The 16,292-nt window shown below is 36.9% G+C and overlaps 1 protein-coding gene across 1 annotated transcript; it reads left to right on the top strand.

Moving 5' to 3' along the window:
- Window positions 1-143: 143 nt before the first annotated feature.
- On the top strand, window positions 144-11,363 carry LOC115919160 (cadherin EGF LAG seven-pass G-type receptor 2-like). The gene is made up of 2 exons (XM_030972184.1): window positions 144-3,214; window positions 8,916-11,363. The coding sequence occupies exons 1-2, from the start codon at window positions 331-333 to the stop codon at window positions 9,719-9,721; spliced, it is 3,690 nt and encodes a 1,229-aa protein (XP_030828044.1). The 5' UTR covers window positions 144-330; the 3' UTR covers window positions 9,722-11,363.
- Window positions 11,364-16,292: the final 4,929 nt, after the last annotated feature.

The raw sequence follows: 16,292 nt of genomic DNA, 5'->3' as shown, positions 1-16,292 counted from the left end.
TACTGCGCCATCTCGCGTGCAGGCATCAAAATGATACCGGCTCGAGTCATTTTCCAAACTCTAAGATCGGCGACGCCAAAATTCGGGTAAGAGATAACAGCGACTTCGGAAACAGAACTGGTGGAAACTCCGTTTAAGAAATCACAATGGAAATTTGGGCTTTATTCTCACCGAATGGATAATAAATTTGTGAATATATTTCTTGGATTATATCTCGAGATTCGGACGCGTTTAATTGCTGAAGGTGAAGTAGAATAAGGACCAATTGTGACGGGGAGAGCCCCCCGTAAGTTTCCGTTGTAACTCCGTAAAGCGAACGGAAAGTTTGAAATGGAGCTGCCTGCCGCTATGGCTCATCTCCTTCGTATCCTGTGGCTAGCCGCTGCCGTGTTTCACGGGGCGGCCCTCGCAGCTTTCGATGGTCATCTATCCAATTATGAGGAGCCGGGATATTCAGTATTTAACGCATCTCTCGGAAGTGGATGGTCATATGCTCTTCATCCATCATTAACAGGAGAAGATGCCAAAGAAAACATTAAAATTGACAGTAACTCTGGGGAATTATCCTTGTCAAAAATAATGGAGTGTGATTTGCTTCATGAAAACCCTTTCTTGGTTTATGTGCAAACTCGTGGAAGAACTACAGATACTGGCTCAGAAAAAGTGGGCTCATATGTTATGATACCCATAGCAATTTCTGTTCATGGGATCGGTTGCCATCCAAAGAAAGCGAAGAAAAAGAATTTTGATAGGGATAATATTGAACACACACCTTTATCTGCAACTCGACCTCTGCAGATCATGATGGAATATCCAGAAGGGACTTGCTGGTTTCCTGGGGATGTCTTGCTGAACCTCAATAACTTCCTTCCTAAATCACTTTCAGGTTGTCCGATTTCATACATTTTGAGTGATGGTAAAGAGCATGATTTTGATCTTGATGCTATGTCAGGTAAACTACGCACAGAAAAAGATGTGGTTTGTGTCTTTGAGCACCAGTCGGAACATATAAGTGGATCAGTGCAAATTCCATCATCTTGCTTAGCGAAACCGCCATCTTACTTGTCGGACAAATATGAAGAGGTTCCCATTTTGATTGAGTTGCGAGCATCAGACACCAATCGTTTGAATGCCGACTTTTCTGAAGATACATCAGGAAATGGAGAAGTGGTACTGAAGCGCTTTAGAAGGCAACTTAGAAATACATATCCAACGTTTAGCCAGCCTATATATAGCCGTCAAATACCTGAGAATGAAAATGAAGGATTTGTTGTGGCGACAATCACTGCAACGGACAATGATGATGGTGATAATGGTAGGCTGTCATACAGCCTGGTTGCTCTGGGTGATGCTCGCAGCCAAAATATGTTTGCCGTAGAAGAAAACACAGGAATAATCACAACCACCACGGCACTTGATCGAGAGCAAATTCCATCTCACTCATTTCGTCTCACAGCAACAGACCATGGGACTCCTCCAAAATCTGCTCAAGTTTACCTGACAGTCAATGTAGATGACCGCAATGACCATACTCCTGTTTTTGAGCAACCAAGTTATGTAGAGACCACTAATGAAGGCCAGAATCCAGGAACATTGATTGTCAGGGTGCGGGCATCAGACAATGATGATGGACTTAATGCTGAAATAAGGTACAGCATTGTCAACAACGAGAGCCCAAATGATGTCTTCACAATGAATCCGACGAGTGGAGAGATCAAGACCTTGGTGCGACTGGACAGGGAGCAGACTGAGAGATATAATATCCTAGTGATGGCTCAAGATATGGGTACCGATCCTGGAAAGAGGAATTCAACGGCAGAGGTACTACTCACAGTTCTTGACTTGAATGACAACTCACCACACTTCTCTCAGTTGACTTATGAGGTATCTGTACGGGAGGATGTCAGTCCAGGTGACCCTGAAAGCCAGATCCTGCATGTCATGGCCACAGATGCAGATGAAGGCTCAAATGCTGATGTCCACTTCAGTCTGACCCACGGCAACTTTGAAAACCGCTTTAGGATTGATTCGGTCAATGGCTTCATCTCCCTTCAAAATTCCTTAGACTTTGAAACTACAAGAAGTTACAGACTGAGCATTCGTGCCCAAGATTCTGGTAATCCACCAAGGGAGAACACCACGACTGTCACAGTAACAGTGTTGGATGTGAATGACAACAGTCCTCAGTTTTCCCAGAATGTTTACCAGGGTATAGTGAGGGAAGATGTTGATGTCGGGCACTCCATATTGTCTGTGATGGCAAGAGATGATGATGAGTTGGAAAATGCCAGGATAACATTCTCTATCCCAAACCCTCCCAATGACTTTCCTTTTGAAATTAATCCTACTTCTGGTGCTATAACAAACAGTGTCAGTCTTGACAGAGAGTCTGGACATAGTTGGGAGTTTAATGTTATTGCTGTGGATCATGGGGAATCCCCCAGTTCGTCGACTGCTTCAGTCACCATCACTGTAACTGATGTGAATGACAACGCTCCGATCTTTTCTGAAGAAGTCTACCATGCTGCAGTGGCTGAAAATGCTTACCATGGTTTTGAGGTGATAACCGTTACAGCAACAGATCCTGATGAACAGAACACTATCTCCTATAGGATAGTAGATGCACTTGACCCTACTGGTCGTATCCCTTTCAACATCCTTACCCAGAACAATGAAGGCACAATTACTGTCACATCTCAACTGAGTTACAATAGCAAGTCCTTTTATGCTCTGACAGTTACAGCATCAGACAGGCAGTTTGAAAGCACTTGTACTGTGTACGTCAACGTAACCGATGTTAATGATTTTGCTCCAGTATTTCAAAACTCGCCCTACAATGTTTACGTCAGCGAAGGTGCTGACATCGGAGAGGTTATTGTTACAGTGTCTGCAGCAGACAATGATGCCGGTGCTAATGCTGAAGTAAGCTACAGTATGGATCCTTCTCCTGAGTTTGAAATCAACGAAGAGAGTGGTGAGATTGTCACCAAGGTTCTGTTAGATCGTGAAGAGATCTCGTCGTATACCTTGTACGTGACTGCTAGTGATCATGGAATAAACCCGCAGCAGTCAAGAGCATTTGTTCAAGTCACAGTCCAGGATATAAATGACAATGCTCCAGTGTTTGAACAGACCAGCTTTACCGCCGAAATCCAAGAGAATTCTCCAGCCTATTCTAGTGTCATCACGATGTCTGCATCTGATGCTGATCAAGGTTTGTATCAATTATTTTCATACAAATAGTATTTCCTGTTATTTATGTTCTACTATACCATTCATTTTGTGAAGTCTTAAATGAACTGCAAGGAAAATTTATTTAAGTCCTTTAAACTCTTCACTGTGATTATCATGTAATTTTATAAATGAAATGTTTTTCTTGGGGAGTGGGATTTTAACAAGATCTCCTTGAGTCCCTGATCCTAATAGTCATGAGAAGGAGGTTGCTAAAACTAAATGAAGCTGTGTTCATGTAGACCTGCATGATTCATTGAGTGCCCCCCAAAGTATTGTGCCGTTATATTTGCCATTTTTTTGCCATTTTGCTTATTATTACTAATTACAATGCTATCTAAATTTGCCCCTTAAATGTACTCGTAGTAATTCTTTCCTTAAACCTGCAGTTACTGATTTGATTTGATTTGATTTATTTATTCACCACTCTTGGGTCCGATTGCTCTTGTTAGCTACATGTAATAGCTGTTTTACAAAGTTATTAAATAAATTGGGATTTAAAAAAAGATTTTAAAAAAATTAGAGGAAATATAAGTAAAGGTTCTAGATTATTCAACAAAAATTATATTGCGTATTATATTTTATTTAAGAACGATGATAAATGGCAATGCTTATGGAGGCTGAATATGACTTTAAATGTAACTTTTTATGATTTTATAATATTTGAGGCAGTCTATAACATACATGTGCTGTTAATTATACTGGACTTGATATATACTTTGTAATTAAAAGAAATGTACATTTATGTTACAATTGATTGGTACATGAGGTAGAGACTGAAGGGAATAATTCAGTTAAATTTAAGGAAGGAGTTCTAACTCTAGGGGATCAACTGTATTTCACCGATCATGGAAACATATTCTATGCATCCTTTGCCATTGCAACAATCCAACAAAGTGCTCGATCAGTAATCAGGCAGCATCATTCAACTTATGCAAATGTTGTAAACCTAGGAAGATGGCGGCAGACAGATCAAAGATACGCCGTGTGCAGGGACAGTATTACTACCGGTAGTACTTCTTTATGCAGATACTGAATTACATCTAGAATTGTAAGTCATCTAATCTACAGTGTACATATGATATGAGATTTAATTTCATGTTGCGGGTCATTGCCCATATAATGGAGAGAACTCTCACTTTACATTCTTTTTGGTACATGCAGATCCTTATGTTGGCTCTTAGAAATATACAAGAGAAATAAGCTGTATTTGATATCACGCTGGACAATGCAAATAAAGAACATCTACCAGTATGTAAACTGCCATCCAATTTTCCATCTTTAGATTTAAAAAGAAATGGTTTGCAGTTTACATAATTTGAAAAAAATGATGTTTGGTGTTTATAGTTCTGGATCTAGAAATTGCTTGTATTTTGCTTTACTACTGTACATTGTAAAGCAACAAAAAAAATCAACAAAAATGATAATACATACCATACATTTAAACATGTTATAATAGATGGTCTTATACATAAATGCCATTGAAAATTGGAATGCAGTTCCATATCTCTAGTGTGAGAAATATCTATCTTCTTTCAGGAGCACCAGATAAAAGATGTACTGTCTATCAAATATGCAAAGCGAAAATGCATTTTTTTTTCCTGAGAAATTCCCAGGATATTTTTAGTGTTTTATTGAAATTTTTGAATATTTTGTTTTTAGATTGGAAAATGCATCCATGTATGCAAGGTACAGGTGGAGCACTTTGAACCTTAGATAGGGCAACCAAGATTCTTTAGTATTTAATCTTCCCTAAATGAAGGATGATGTTGACAAGTTTCATAGTCCGCACAAATTGGGCAGTTACTTCAGACGCATGTGTACAAAAGGGACTCTTTTATTCAAATGCGATTTTAGCATGGGACAAAGGGAGTCCAGAAGTGTTGACTCACACCCATTGGACTGTATGGTTGTTCTGTCTATTTACTCATTGATGGAGTGTGCATGCAGAGGGGCACTGAGAAAAGAAAACCCCAGTTTTTGTGGACTTTAGGCAGTAGGTGCCAGACGATACAAAAGTCGATGTCCGTAATTACAATGCCCTGACTTGGAGAATAAAGAGAATGAATTGAATGTGATTTGAGATTCTTTATTTGGTAGAAGACATTCCAATCTTCTTGGGAAAATACATGTACCTTTGGGAAAGGAAATGAATTTGTTGAGTTTTAATTTAAATATAATTAGACAAAACTATTATATTACAATACCGCAAATCTCCATGTATAAGACATTTTTTGTTTTTTTGTTGTTGTTTTGTTGCCGAAAACCCACGCGGGGAAGGACCTTCATTTAACATCGAGGTGCAGTTGAAGGCGCCGATTTGTGCTTGTGAATTTGTCACAAATAATAGTAACAATGTCGTTTTTAGAAGAATGTGTAAGATCATTAATGTAAATTAAAAACAATAGAGTACCTAGGATAGAACCTTGTGGTACACCATGTGTAATAAAATTTTTTTTGGAGGAATTATTATTATACATGTAAACTATACATATTGAGATCTATTAGAAAGATTACTTTCAAATCAAGATGACAGACAAATTTGAGTGTTGTTAAAGTTTCCGAGTAGTGAGTTAACACACCGATTACTGAGCTGGGAGACATTGCCAGGCATAGCACCATAAATCGAAACTTTAAAAAAAAAAAAAAAAAAAAAAAAAAAAAAAATCTGTTTTTTTCTGTACCCGTGTATAAGACGCACCCCCTACTTTCAATTATTTTGGCGGCAAAAAATTGCGCCTTATACACGGAGATTTACGGTATATAGTTTATGGAGTGAAGAAACAACAAGGGCCTGATATTTTTAGGGCTGAATAATTTAGGTTTTTTACAGACTGTCATCCAAATATTTATGTACTTGTATATAACTTTGAAAAATAAAATCACAATTGGGAAAAAGACATTCCAATCTGACTTGCGAAATTTTTTAAAGAAATGTGCCCTAAAAATTAAGAAAAGATTTATGCACATTTATTTCAATTTATATATGGAAGTAACATTACATGAAAGGCTAAACTATAAACATTTAAGAGAAAAATATTACAGTGAATGTTATCCAAAAAAAAATTAAAATGTTTTTTTTAGGAGGCGGTAATCTGGGGGATTCCTTGAAACTTATTCCAGAATTTTTTTTGGTTAATTTAAGAATTTTGAAAATGTATATTCTGATTAAACTTTTGTCTCTTAAAACTCTACCAACAGCCGTAGGTGTTGCATTTGCCATTGTGTATGGGTATCCAACTATCCATGCACCTTTGAATGTTTGAAACAGATAAAGGGCACCATACAAGTGCTGTGGATCATCATCATCATATTTATAAAATACATGTATGCTGGTCTGAAGCACCTGGAAAAATAAAGTAGGTAGTTCCCATGGTAACCTATGCAGCAGAGGCAGCTAAAATGACCCTTGAGATGCAGCGGACAGCTAGGCCAGATCTTTGGTCCGACTGGTGAAGCAGTAATGTGATGACTACAGTACTTTACAGTGTACATGTACATCGTTCATATACAGTACATGTACACTGTCACATGTGCATGTAACACTACCTCTATACAAATTTATACACCATAAAAGATACATTATTTATTTGCAACAGAAAATATGAGTCAGGATGATCATGCTTTGAAGTTTACATACATGTACCGGTAGATAGAGGGACAATGACAATTCCAAGATGAGTTACCTACAAATGTATACAAGGCTTATAGATCTCAAATATCAAATGTTACTCTTTGAATGTGTAGGCCTACTTAAATGAGAAGTAAAATAAAGATGTTGATATGCACCTGTACTCATCAACCATTACTCGATTGTAGATCATATTGAATTTATGAGCTGCATCACAACTCTGCACTATTTACATGTAGGTAGGTTCTAGGTTATAGAGTAATTACCTTTGCCAACATATAATATAGCTTGATAAGGCAATAATTTTTTAGTGATATATAATTACATATTTAAGTTTTAAAATTAAAATCGTGTTTCAGTAATAACTTTGTTTTGTCCTCATATCTTAAGCAAATTATAAGCAAGGAACAGAAACAGGGGAAAAGGGGTAGAAATTTTTAGATATAGCAGAGGGGAAAGATGAATGAGTCTACTTCATTGTGGAACAACCTACAAACTTGGGTGAAAACTTGTAGGGAAATTCATATTAGTTGACATTTCATTGACAAACTAATTTATGTTCAGAGTTTTATACTAAGGTCCTTGACAATTGCTTATCTGTGATCAAAATATTACTATAATTCAAGAAAGTTCAAGTGTATCAGAGACTTCCAGAATCATACAAATTCTTATCATGTGCTATCTGCAAAACAATTAAAGAGAAGCAATGGGACATGGGGGATTTTTAAAAAGCCACATGTTTGATTATCTTTCTACTCCCAAGCTTTCACCAATCCAAGGGAGGATCAAGAATGATAATTGGCATTGATTGGCTAAGCCCAATCTCTTATTGTGTGATGTTTGTGTGTGTGTGTAGGATCTCTGAACCCTCATTCACAAAAGGTGTATCTATTGATATTCAAATTCTATCGCTAAAAGCAGCCATCCATAGAGCACCATGATGCTCATGTAACTGAGTCCAAACAGGATGAGTCAATGGACCAGACCTCCATTGATTCATGATCTCTATTGTAAATTGGTTTATTTTGTGTGTGTATCTGCATACTTTATAGATGGTCATTAGAATGTGTGTACATGTTGGAGAGCTTTAATGGCAGTAGTGTTTAAGTGGGTGATGGTTTTAATTGAGCAGAGTGCAACTATTAATGGTTATCTTGTTAAAATGCTCTGTCAATATGTGTGCAAAGTAGTTAAGGTATTTGATGATCCACAGGACTTGTATGACGCCATTTACATGTATCTGTTTCAAACATTCAAAGGCACCTGCTCCTCCAATAGTCATGGACTACATATTTTCTTTAAAAAATTGTTTTTAAGGCCTGGCGCTATACATGTATATTACACATTATTAAAATGAACCTCATACAAATGAACACCTCAGGACCAGGGAAATACCTCATTTATCAAAATTGATATGAAAAGTTACATAGTGGCCTATAACTGGTGGCAGCGGTGGGATTACATCATTGCGTACTATTAAGAGTATCTTCACCTTTTTTTCGTTAGAACAGTCTAAATCTTATCCTTCATTTATTTCTTGTTATTCCAATTATTCTTGTTGATACACTATGTGTTTAACCGGTGCCAGAGTTGGGAAAATACACAAATTGTGAATGTGTGTTTGAATGAAAAGGTTCAACGCAGGGTAACTTCAAAGTAACAAGAAAAACTCCAAAAAAATAATGCAAAGAAAAGATAATCAAGGGGAAAAGACTATTTTTTATATTCAACTACTAAGAATAAGATCAAAATTCTTTCCAGGATCCAAACAATATTTATATCATTGATATCATAAAAACTTTCACAATATTTACTAATTACCAAATGATTTCCCTTTAAATAGGAAGATCTTTTTCTTGTCGAAAGATGGGCAAACAAATAAGTGAAAACAAATCTCTTGTCTTACAGACCTTTAGAAGCTGTTCTAAAATTAAGTAATTTCAATTTACAATAAATGTGTTTTTCTGACGACTGAAGTTGACTAAATGTTTTGTATCGTGAGACAGAAACAAACTTTAATTTTCCAATTTTCTTATTTCTATATGCATTATAGGTTCAAACAGTGATGTCAAGTACACCTTCGTAGATGGTGATAGTGGGGGAGGACGATTCACAATTGACGAGACATCAGGTGTCATACGGGTTGCCTCTATGCTCGATCGTGAGTACCAAGCCGAATACATCCTGGTGGCTTATGCATATGACCAGGGTGTACCATCACTGAGGACCTCAGCCGAGATAACGGTAGAAATCACTGACATCAATGACAATCCACCAGTGTTTGGTGAACGGGACTACTACGTTACGATCAATGAGAATCGCGATCCTGGGGAGCAGGTGATGAAACTGGTAGCCTCAGATCCCGACTCTGGATTCAACGCTCATGTCCAGTACACCATCGTCAGGGGTGATCAGGATTTCTTTGAAATCAACCCGGACACCGGACTGGTCATCTCTTTGGAAATGTTTGACTACGAAGCCAGGAATCAGTACGAGATCATCGTCCATGCGACGAACGTCCCATATTTTGCTGAAGCTACGGTTCACATCCAGGTTCTCGATGTCAACGACAATGCACCCATCCTTGGAGACTTTGAGATCTATTTTAACAATTATGTAGGATACTTTCATGAGGAGGATATAGGACGGGTTCCTGCAACGGACCCTGATGTTTCTGACACCTTGACGTATCAGATCACGAGCGGGAACACCAATCAGCATCTGATGCTTAACACGACCACAGGTGGAATCAGACTCAATCCTACTCTCAGAGGATCAGATATCCCACAGACGATTCAGTTCACAGTTCAAGTCTCAGGTAAGATAATTTTGATATTTTCCAAATTTACTTATAAATGATCAATGGATCTGCTGCACTGTGTTCACAGTCATAGAGCTGTGGAATGATGTCATTTTGATTTAGGATATTCCTATTTTTTGTTCTGTCCTCTGACTTTCATTTCATTTCCCATATATGCTTACATTTGAGTTGCCACTTGCTGGTATCTTTCTACCAGAGGACTTGTTAGGTTTGAATGAGGGCTTCCTGTAGGGACGGTACTCATTGGGAGTACAGTTCAGTATAATTCAAATGGCACTGGAGCCACAATATAGTGATCGCTATGGTAACAAATGCAACAAGTGGCTGATCGTGATCGCATCACTCATTGTCCATTCTTCTTCCTGCATACATGTGTCATCATTAGCACCAGTTTGCATAACATACTTTGAAGCCCCTATTCAGACATGACACAATAAACCACTTAAATGGAGAAGAAATATGTAAGAAAAAATAACGACAAAACAGCAAAATTAATTAATGGGAAGGGGCACCGTATTCATTTTTGTTGCTGAAAAATATAGCTGATATTGTGTTGTACCAGACACAATTTTGGGAACCACACCATGCTGATTTATTTTGATTTTCTGTGCCAGTATAATTAAAAGGGGTTTACCTCCTGATGTATGCTGTATAGTATGAATTGGCCTTTCAAGAGATAGGATCATGAGATATAGAACAAGCAAGATTTAATCACAATATATTTTATTACAAACTCCTGATGTTTGAATTAATCCAATAGATTTACACGTACTGGAAGTTGTTTTTTTTTTAATAAAAAGAAGGATGAAATGGGATTAACACATGAATTACATTCTGTGATGTAACAAATATGACGTTTTGCTCTCAGAATAAAGCAATGAGTCACCATTCCATCACGGTGGGTGAACTGAGATAAAGGTGGATTCAGGAGAGTGAGCGGAGGATGATTACTTCTTGTCGGGTGGAGGGAAAGCCCTCGCTCGTATTTTGTCACCTGCTGCTAATCATGTCTCATCATTTTAATTTCCGTCATTGTGAGCTTGGCTCTTGTTATCTTTTATTCTTCAAATGCATTTTGTCGTCAGATATGTTCATTAGTGAGACACCTTTTAGAAGTGGATGATGGTGATTGTGGGAACTGATTTTTGTTTGGTCAAGAAGAAGAAAGATACCTTTGTATTTTTTAAAGTGAATGTGCCTGAAATACTTTTGTCAGAATGACAGGTTTTGTTTCAAACTTTTATTCATATTCATATTCATTCATATTCAAATTTATTGTCCAATCATTGGAAATTTGTTTCATTTACATGTCAGTACAAGATTATAGATTATAAACATCAATACGATACAGATGGGTACAGAATAGAACATTTGACTTGAACATAGGTACCCGGTAACACAAAATGTGATAGTTCAACATGCAGACTAAAATTTGATTCATAATTCAGACTAAGTACATGTACAGTGTAGTTCCAGTTCCTGTTTTTGAGTTTTATAAGTATCTTGTCTCATTATCTCTTTCATGTGGCATTCCTCCTGACAAAGATATCTGTGTCAATATCACTGTCTCGTTCCTTTTATTGCTTGTGTCAAGGATTTTATAGATTTGCTGTCAATATTTCTTGCGAAATGAGGTTCTGTTGCTGACTTGCTGCTAAAATTAAAAAAAATCTTAATTTGTAATGTTTTCTATTTCTTTTTTTTCTATTTCAAAATATATTATATTATGCAAATGTAGCCCCACAATCACCTACCAACTACTAAACCCCAGTACACACATATACCCGGTATATGTAGTAATTTAGAGTTCAGACTGTTAGTAAAACGGTAACGAACACGTTCATTTCCTGCACGTAATCATACTCTGTGAACATTAGTTGTTTACACTAAACAAGATCCTTCATATTATTTGGTCATTATGGAGATCATTACATATTTTATAGATTTGATTACAGAAGACATGGCATAAAATTCAGAAAATATTCCATAAACGTGATTCTTTTGAAAATATTCAACAGATAACTAATCAAACTATAAAAAAATATATCAACATCATTACAAATAAAAATGTGTGTGTGCACTCATAAATGTAGATTGGACTCAATGTGCAATTTTGTTTGAAACCAAAAGTGTCTTTCAACACAATATTCAGAAGTCATATACATTTGTCAACCAATAAACAAAGTGTTATAAAGCGGATAGTAAATGCGATTAATGTAACCATAACATCAGGGAGACAGATAAACATTTATGAGACTTTTATGACATACCGGATCTCACTGGCGCCTAGAGTAAAATAGCTCTCTTAAAGGTAATACAAAGTTTTGGTATGGGGTTATGGGACTAGACGAACATGTGGCATAAAAATCTGTCCCGATTTTTATTGTTACATATTTTTAGACTATAAAGGCATTTGAAGAGCCATGCTTTTCAGGGAACATGTTTTATCTGATGTTCTTCCACACTTGCACAATAACAATGATAGCTCTCATAAATTATTTTTCACCCTTCCTAGAACTCGACCTTTTCTTTAAAGTGTACCGGTACCTATCACCTGAAAATAATTTGTGTAGATAGAATGTATCAAATCAACCTGAAAAACTTCACCTGGCATTCTATTACTTCTATAGGTAAATGGTTAAGGACGTATGCATTAAAAAAAATGATAACATTAAAACCCAGGACTCACATGGAACCCAGGTCTGAAGTACTGTAGTCTACTCCACAAGTTGACTGGGTATGTTTTAAAACCGCAATACAATAGAAGAATTATTTGAAGCTTATAGTATAACCCTGTACACCAAGAGCAAAAGATGTATAGCTGGTTGTTACACTTTTAATTTGTTTTCATCAGAAAACTGCTGCTCTATACACATGTAGATGTGTTTTTCAACAAACCAGAATGTTGGGAATTGAAAATTGGGAACTGGGAACTCAACATAATAAATATAAATGACATAGTTCATGTAAAGCTCTATGTCAAAAATTCAGTCATACATGATGTGCTCTCAAATTACATCATGCAGATGCAGGGGGTGGATATGGTTGGATGCAGTCAGGCGTTGGTGTTTCACAAGAAGGTTTATTATATTCTTGTCTCCAGATGATATGTTATCATGTTTAGACTGTCTGGTGAGATGGAGTCTTCCATGTTCTCTGATTCCATAAATTAATTAGACTTCTAGTGGTGGAACAAAGCCGGGCTATTAATGTCTGATGGATCAAGAGACTAGATGATGTGCATTTTTTCCCTAAAACATTTGACAAGTCTATTTCTTCATGATCTTATATTTAAGATAGTTATTCATTGCTTGGCAGAAATTTAATTAATAATTGATAACGTTAACTTGTAATTTGCAATATGTATTATTGCTTGTTTGAGGCTTATTAACATATCATTATATTAATATTAGATATCATAAAGTACTGAGAAGAGACAAATTTGAGAAATAGTTACATGTACTAAGAATATATGATCATACAAATTTTGTGCTACCTTTATGAATGTAGAATATAAAGCCATGAATTAATCTACGCATGTATTCAATAGTGAATTGTGAAATTTAGATATTACCGGTATAATAACTACATTTATTGTACATAGGTTGTGACTTGTAATATATCTTTTTTTGCTGTTCAAGGATCGACATGATTCATCAATGCAATCCATACATCTGTTTGTTAGGAAAGTCCACTTTGACATTATGAATGCTTGCATGTGTACCTAAATACATCTACATGTATGTTATATGTCTATGTTTGTATGTGCAACGTTATCTGTAGCGTTCAATAGCTAGGCTTGAGTCGGTACGGTCGATCACACCGGGACCCGACCGTTGCCGTCGGGTCCCGGTTTCGTTTTTTGAGAACCGACGCTCCGAAAATAATAACGAAATATGTAAGAAATTGCAGTTTTGCACACCACTAAAATCAATCCACCTTAAAACTTAAGTATTTAATTGTTACCAATCATATTCTAGCTCATCCTGAATCAATCCGAACTGCTGATATAAATATATGGGTTGCAAGGCAGTTCGCCCCATGGGGTTGTTGTTGCCAGCTGCTAGCTAGCTACTGTACTGGCCGGGTCTCTCGGCAGGATTCATAAATCAGGTTGAGAGAAACATTAATGTTTGAATAATAAAACGGCTTTCTAAAAAGTACTTCTTTTCAACATACCGATCGAATAATTTTTAAAAGACAAAATAGATATTTTTCTTTGATTTTGAACACCGCATGCTTCTTTTAAAAGCTGAAAATTACTTGGTAATCACAAGAAGTTTCGATACGGATAGCTGTTGCAAGGCAAGTTCAGACTAGTCTCGGAAAAATGCGCAGTGTTCCTCGTTAGCTGTAATGCGTGCCAGAACGAACCCAAACAAAGACGTGATCGTAACGAGAAAAAAATCATTAAAAACTACGAGAGCACAATTGGAAAGACAACTACTCAAAATTGTCGTAATCAGATACATAACTTGGAGGAAGAAAACAATAGTTGTCCAAGGAAAGCCACATAAATAGTGATATTTAAGGAGTTACTATAGGTACAATCATTATCGGAAGGGCCTGCTGCAATATCTGAATTACACGTGTTTAAATTGAACACGAGGCTATACGAGGCAAATAACGCCCTCTACGGTAAAAAGCAGTATAACAAAGGATTCGAGTATTTGCAGCAGGCCCCTTGCGATAAAAATGTACCCAGTTACTCCTCGATTATCACAATTTCTGTGGCATTTCTTGGGCGATTTTTAAATTCATTGTCCAAGTTATCTATCTGATTATGGTAATTTTGAGTAGTAGTTGTCTTTCCAATTGTGCTCTCGTAGTTTTTAATGATTTTTTTCTCGTTACGATCACGTCTTTGTTTGGGTTCGTTCTGGCACGCATTACAGCTAATTACAAGGAGCACTGCGCATTTTTCCGATACTAGTCTGAACTTGCCTTGCAACAGCTATCCGTATCGAAACTCTTGATTACCAAGTAATTTTCAGCTTTCAAAAAAAAAGCATGCAATGTTTAAAATAAGAGATAAATATTTATTTTGTCTTTAAAATATTATATGATCGGTATAGTACAGAAGAAATTTTTAAAAAGCCGTTTTATTATTCTAACTTTCATATTTTTTGACCAGATTTATTCAACCTGCATGAATCAAAATGGCGGCTCGAATGTTGTCTTTCTATTTCTGCCCCAGTTTTTTTACTTTTAGAGGCACTAAATGGCACTAAACATCGCCAATCATGGATGAAAATAATGTCAAATGGAAGAATATACCGATCTGAGCCGAGGTATGCATGTGTTGATTTATTTAATTGATAAAAAAGGTCACTTTTAAGGGACATACTGATGATATGCGCTTTTTATAGAGGCAAGTGGCAAATCCTGCGAGCTGATTTCGGGACACCGGGTCCCGATCGGTACAAGGCCGTCGGGACCCGGTTTATGAAAATCCCGACATGACTCAGGCCTAGTTTCAATTGTACATGTATTTTGTACTCATGAAGTCAAAGTGAAACTGCATATCTGCATGTTCCCAGTGAACTATGATCTTGTCTTGTGAGAAATCCTGCCCTTAGAAGTAAGTTTTTGCATTGTTTGTGCATATGGCACCTTCCACAAAGAACCATGAAGAATGAGAGAGTCACTTATTGTCAGATCAATATAGAAGACCAACCCATAAAAGGAGATAATCTCCAAACCATACAATAGGATTGACGGATTAATTCTGAAGTGTATAATACGTGCAGTCTGTCTCAGTGCTTGACTCCATGAAGGAGAACAAAGGTGTTGCCTGCAAACGATCTTAATAATCTCCTTATTTTATTGAGTGAGTTTAAATTGCAGTCACTAATGAACGGGCAGTATTGATGCTTAGTAAAATCCCTTTTTACTTTATGGTACATGTAGTCCCCACTAACCTGCTTATATAGGCTCATTGCACTAGGGACTTATTATTTCTATTCTTTAGTTGTTGCATAATTTCATTTCTTGAAGGACATTTTGACATGTTCCAACAGATTGAAATTTAGGACTGATTTGAATTACATTAAGTAGTGATACTATTGCATTTTGTTCTACATCACAATAATAATGTGTGAAACGTAGTGTGTATACGATCGTGGTAAAATGTTACATGACAGCAATGCATGCATTGCTGTCGATACAATTCTGCCCTAATTTCAAATTCAACGTGTGAAATCAGCAATTTAGCCTCTTTTACATCACAGGAAATTGCTGGGGGTCTTTCCTTAGAACGCTATACATTTGCTTGAGTAGCCAAGCGAGGGGGACTAATTGTTACCCTCACAATGGACCTCACTGATGGCTGATGCAATTGGGTCCTCCTTCCTTTCTTTATGAGCCCCCCCCCCCCTCCCCCCCCCCCCTCTGTTCTACAAAAAAATGTAAACCAGTACCCTTGTTTAAAAGCAGCCTTTCACAGCTTTGCCTTCATGAACGGGTCTGAATAATCCATCTACATGTACATACATGTAAGCCAGGGCTCGACACTAACACTAACAGGCATCTGGGACACACATAGGGCCCCCAAAATGGCCAAAAATCAAAGTCTGGACCCCCAGAATTAGATTTTTTTTCACAGGACTC

Source organism: Strongylocentrotus purpuratus, unplaced genomic scaffold (assembly GCF_000002235.5).
Source record: "Strongylocentrotus purpuratus isolate Spur 01 unplaced genomic scaffold, Spur_5.0 spur5_scaffold_6, whole genome shotgun sequence".
NCBI classification, from domain to species: domain Eukaryota; kingdom Metazoa; phylum Echinodermata; class Echinoidea; order Camarodonta; family Strongylocentrotidae; genus Strongylocentrotus; species Strongylocentrotus purpuratus.
The sequence above is the reverse complement of the archived record's forward strand: the minus strand, read 5'-3'. Positions and strand labels throughout refer to the sequence as shown.

What these genes read in the sequence shown, in the direction of transcription:
- LOC115919160 (XM_030972184.1), top strand. Translation starts at nt 331, where the DNA reads ATGGAGCTGCCTGCCGCTATGGCTCATCTCCTTCGTATCCTGTGGCTA. An exon ending in TGCATCTGATGCTGATCAAG is followed by an intron (nt 3,215 to 8,915) that starts GTTTGTATCAAT and finishes TATGCATTATAG; the next exon opens with GTTCAAACAGTGATGTCAAG.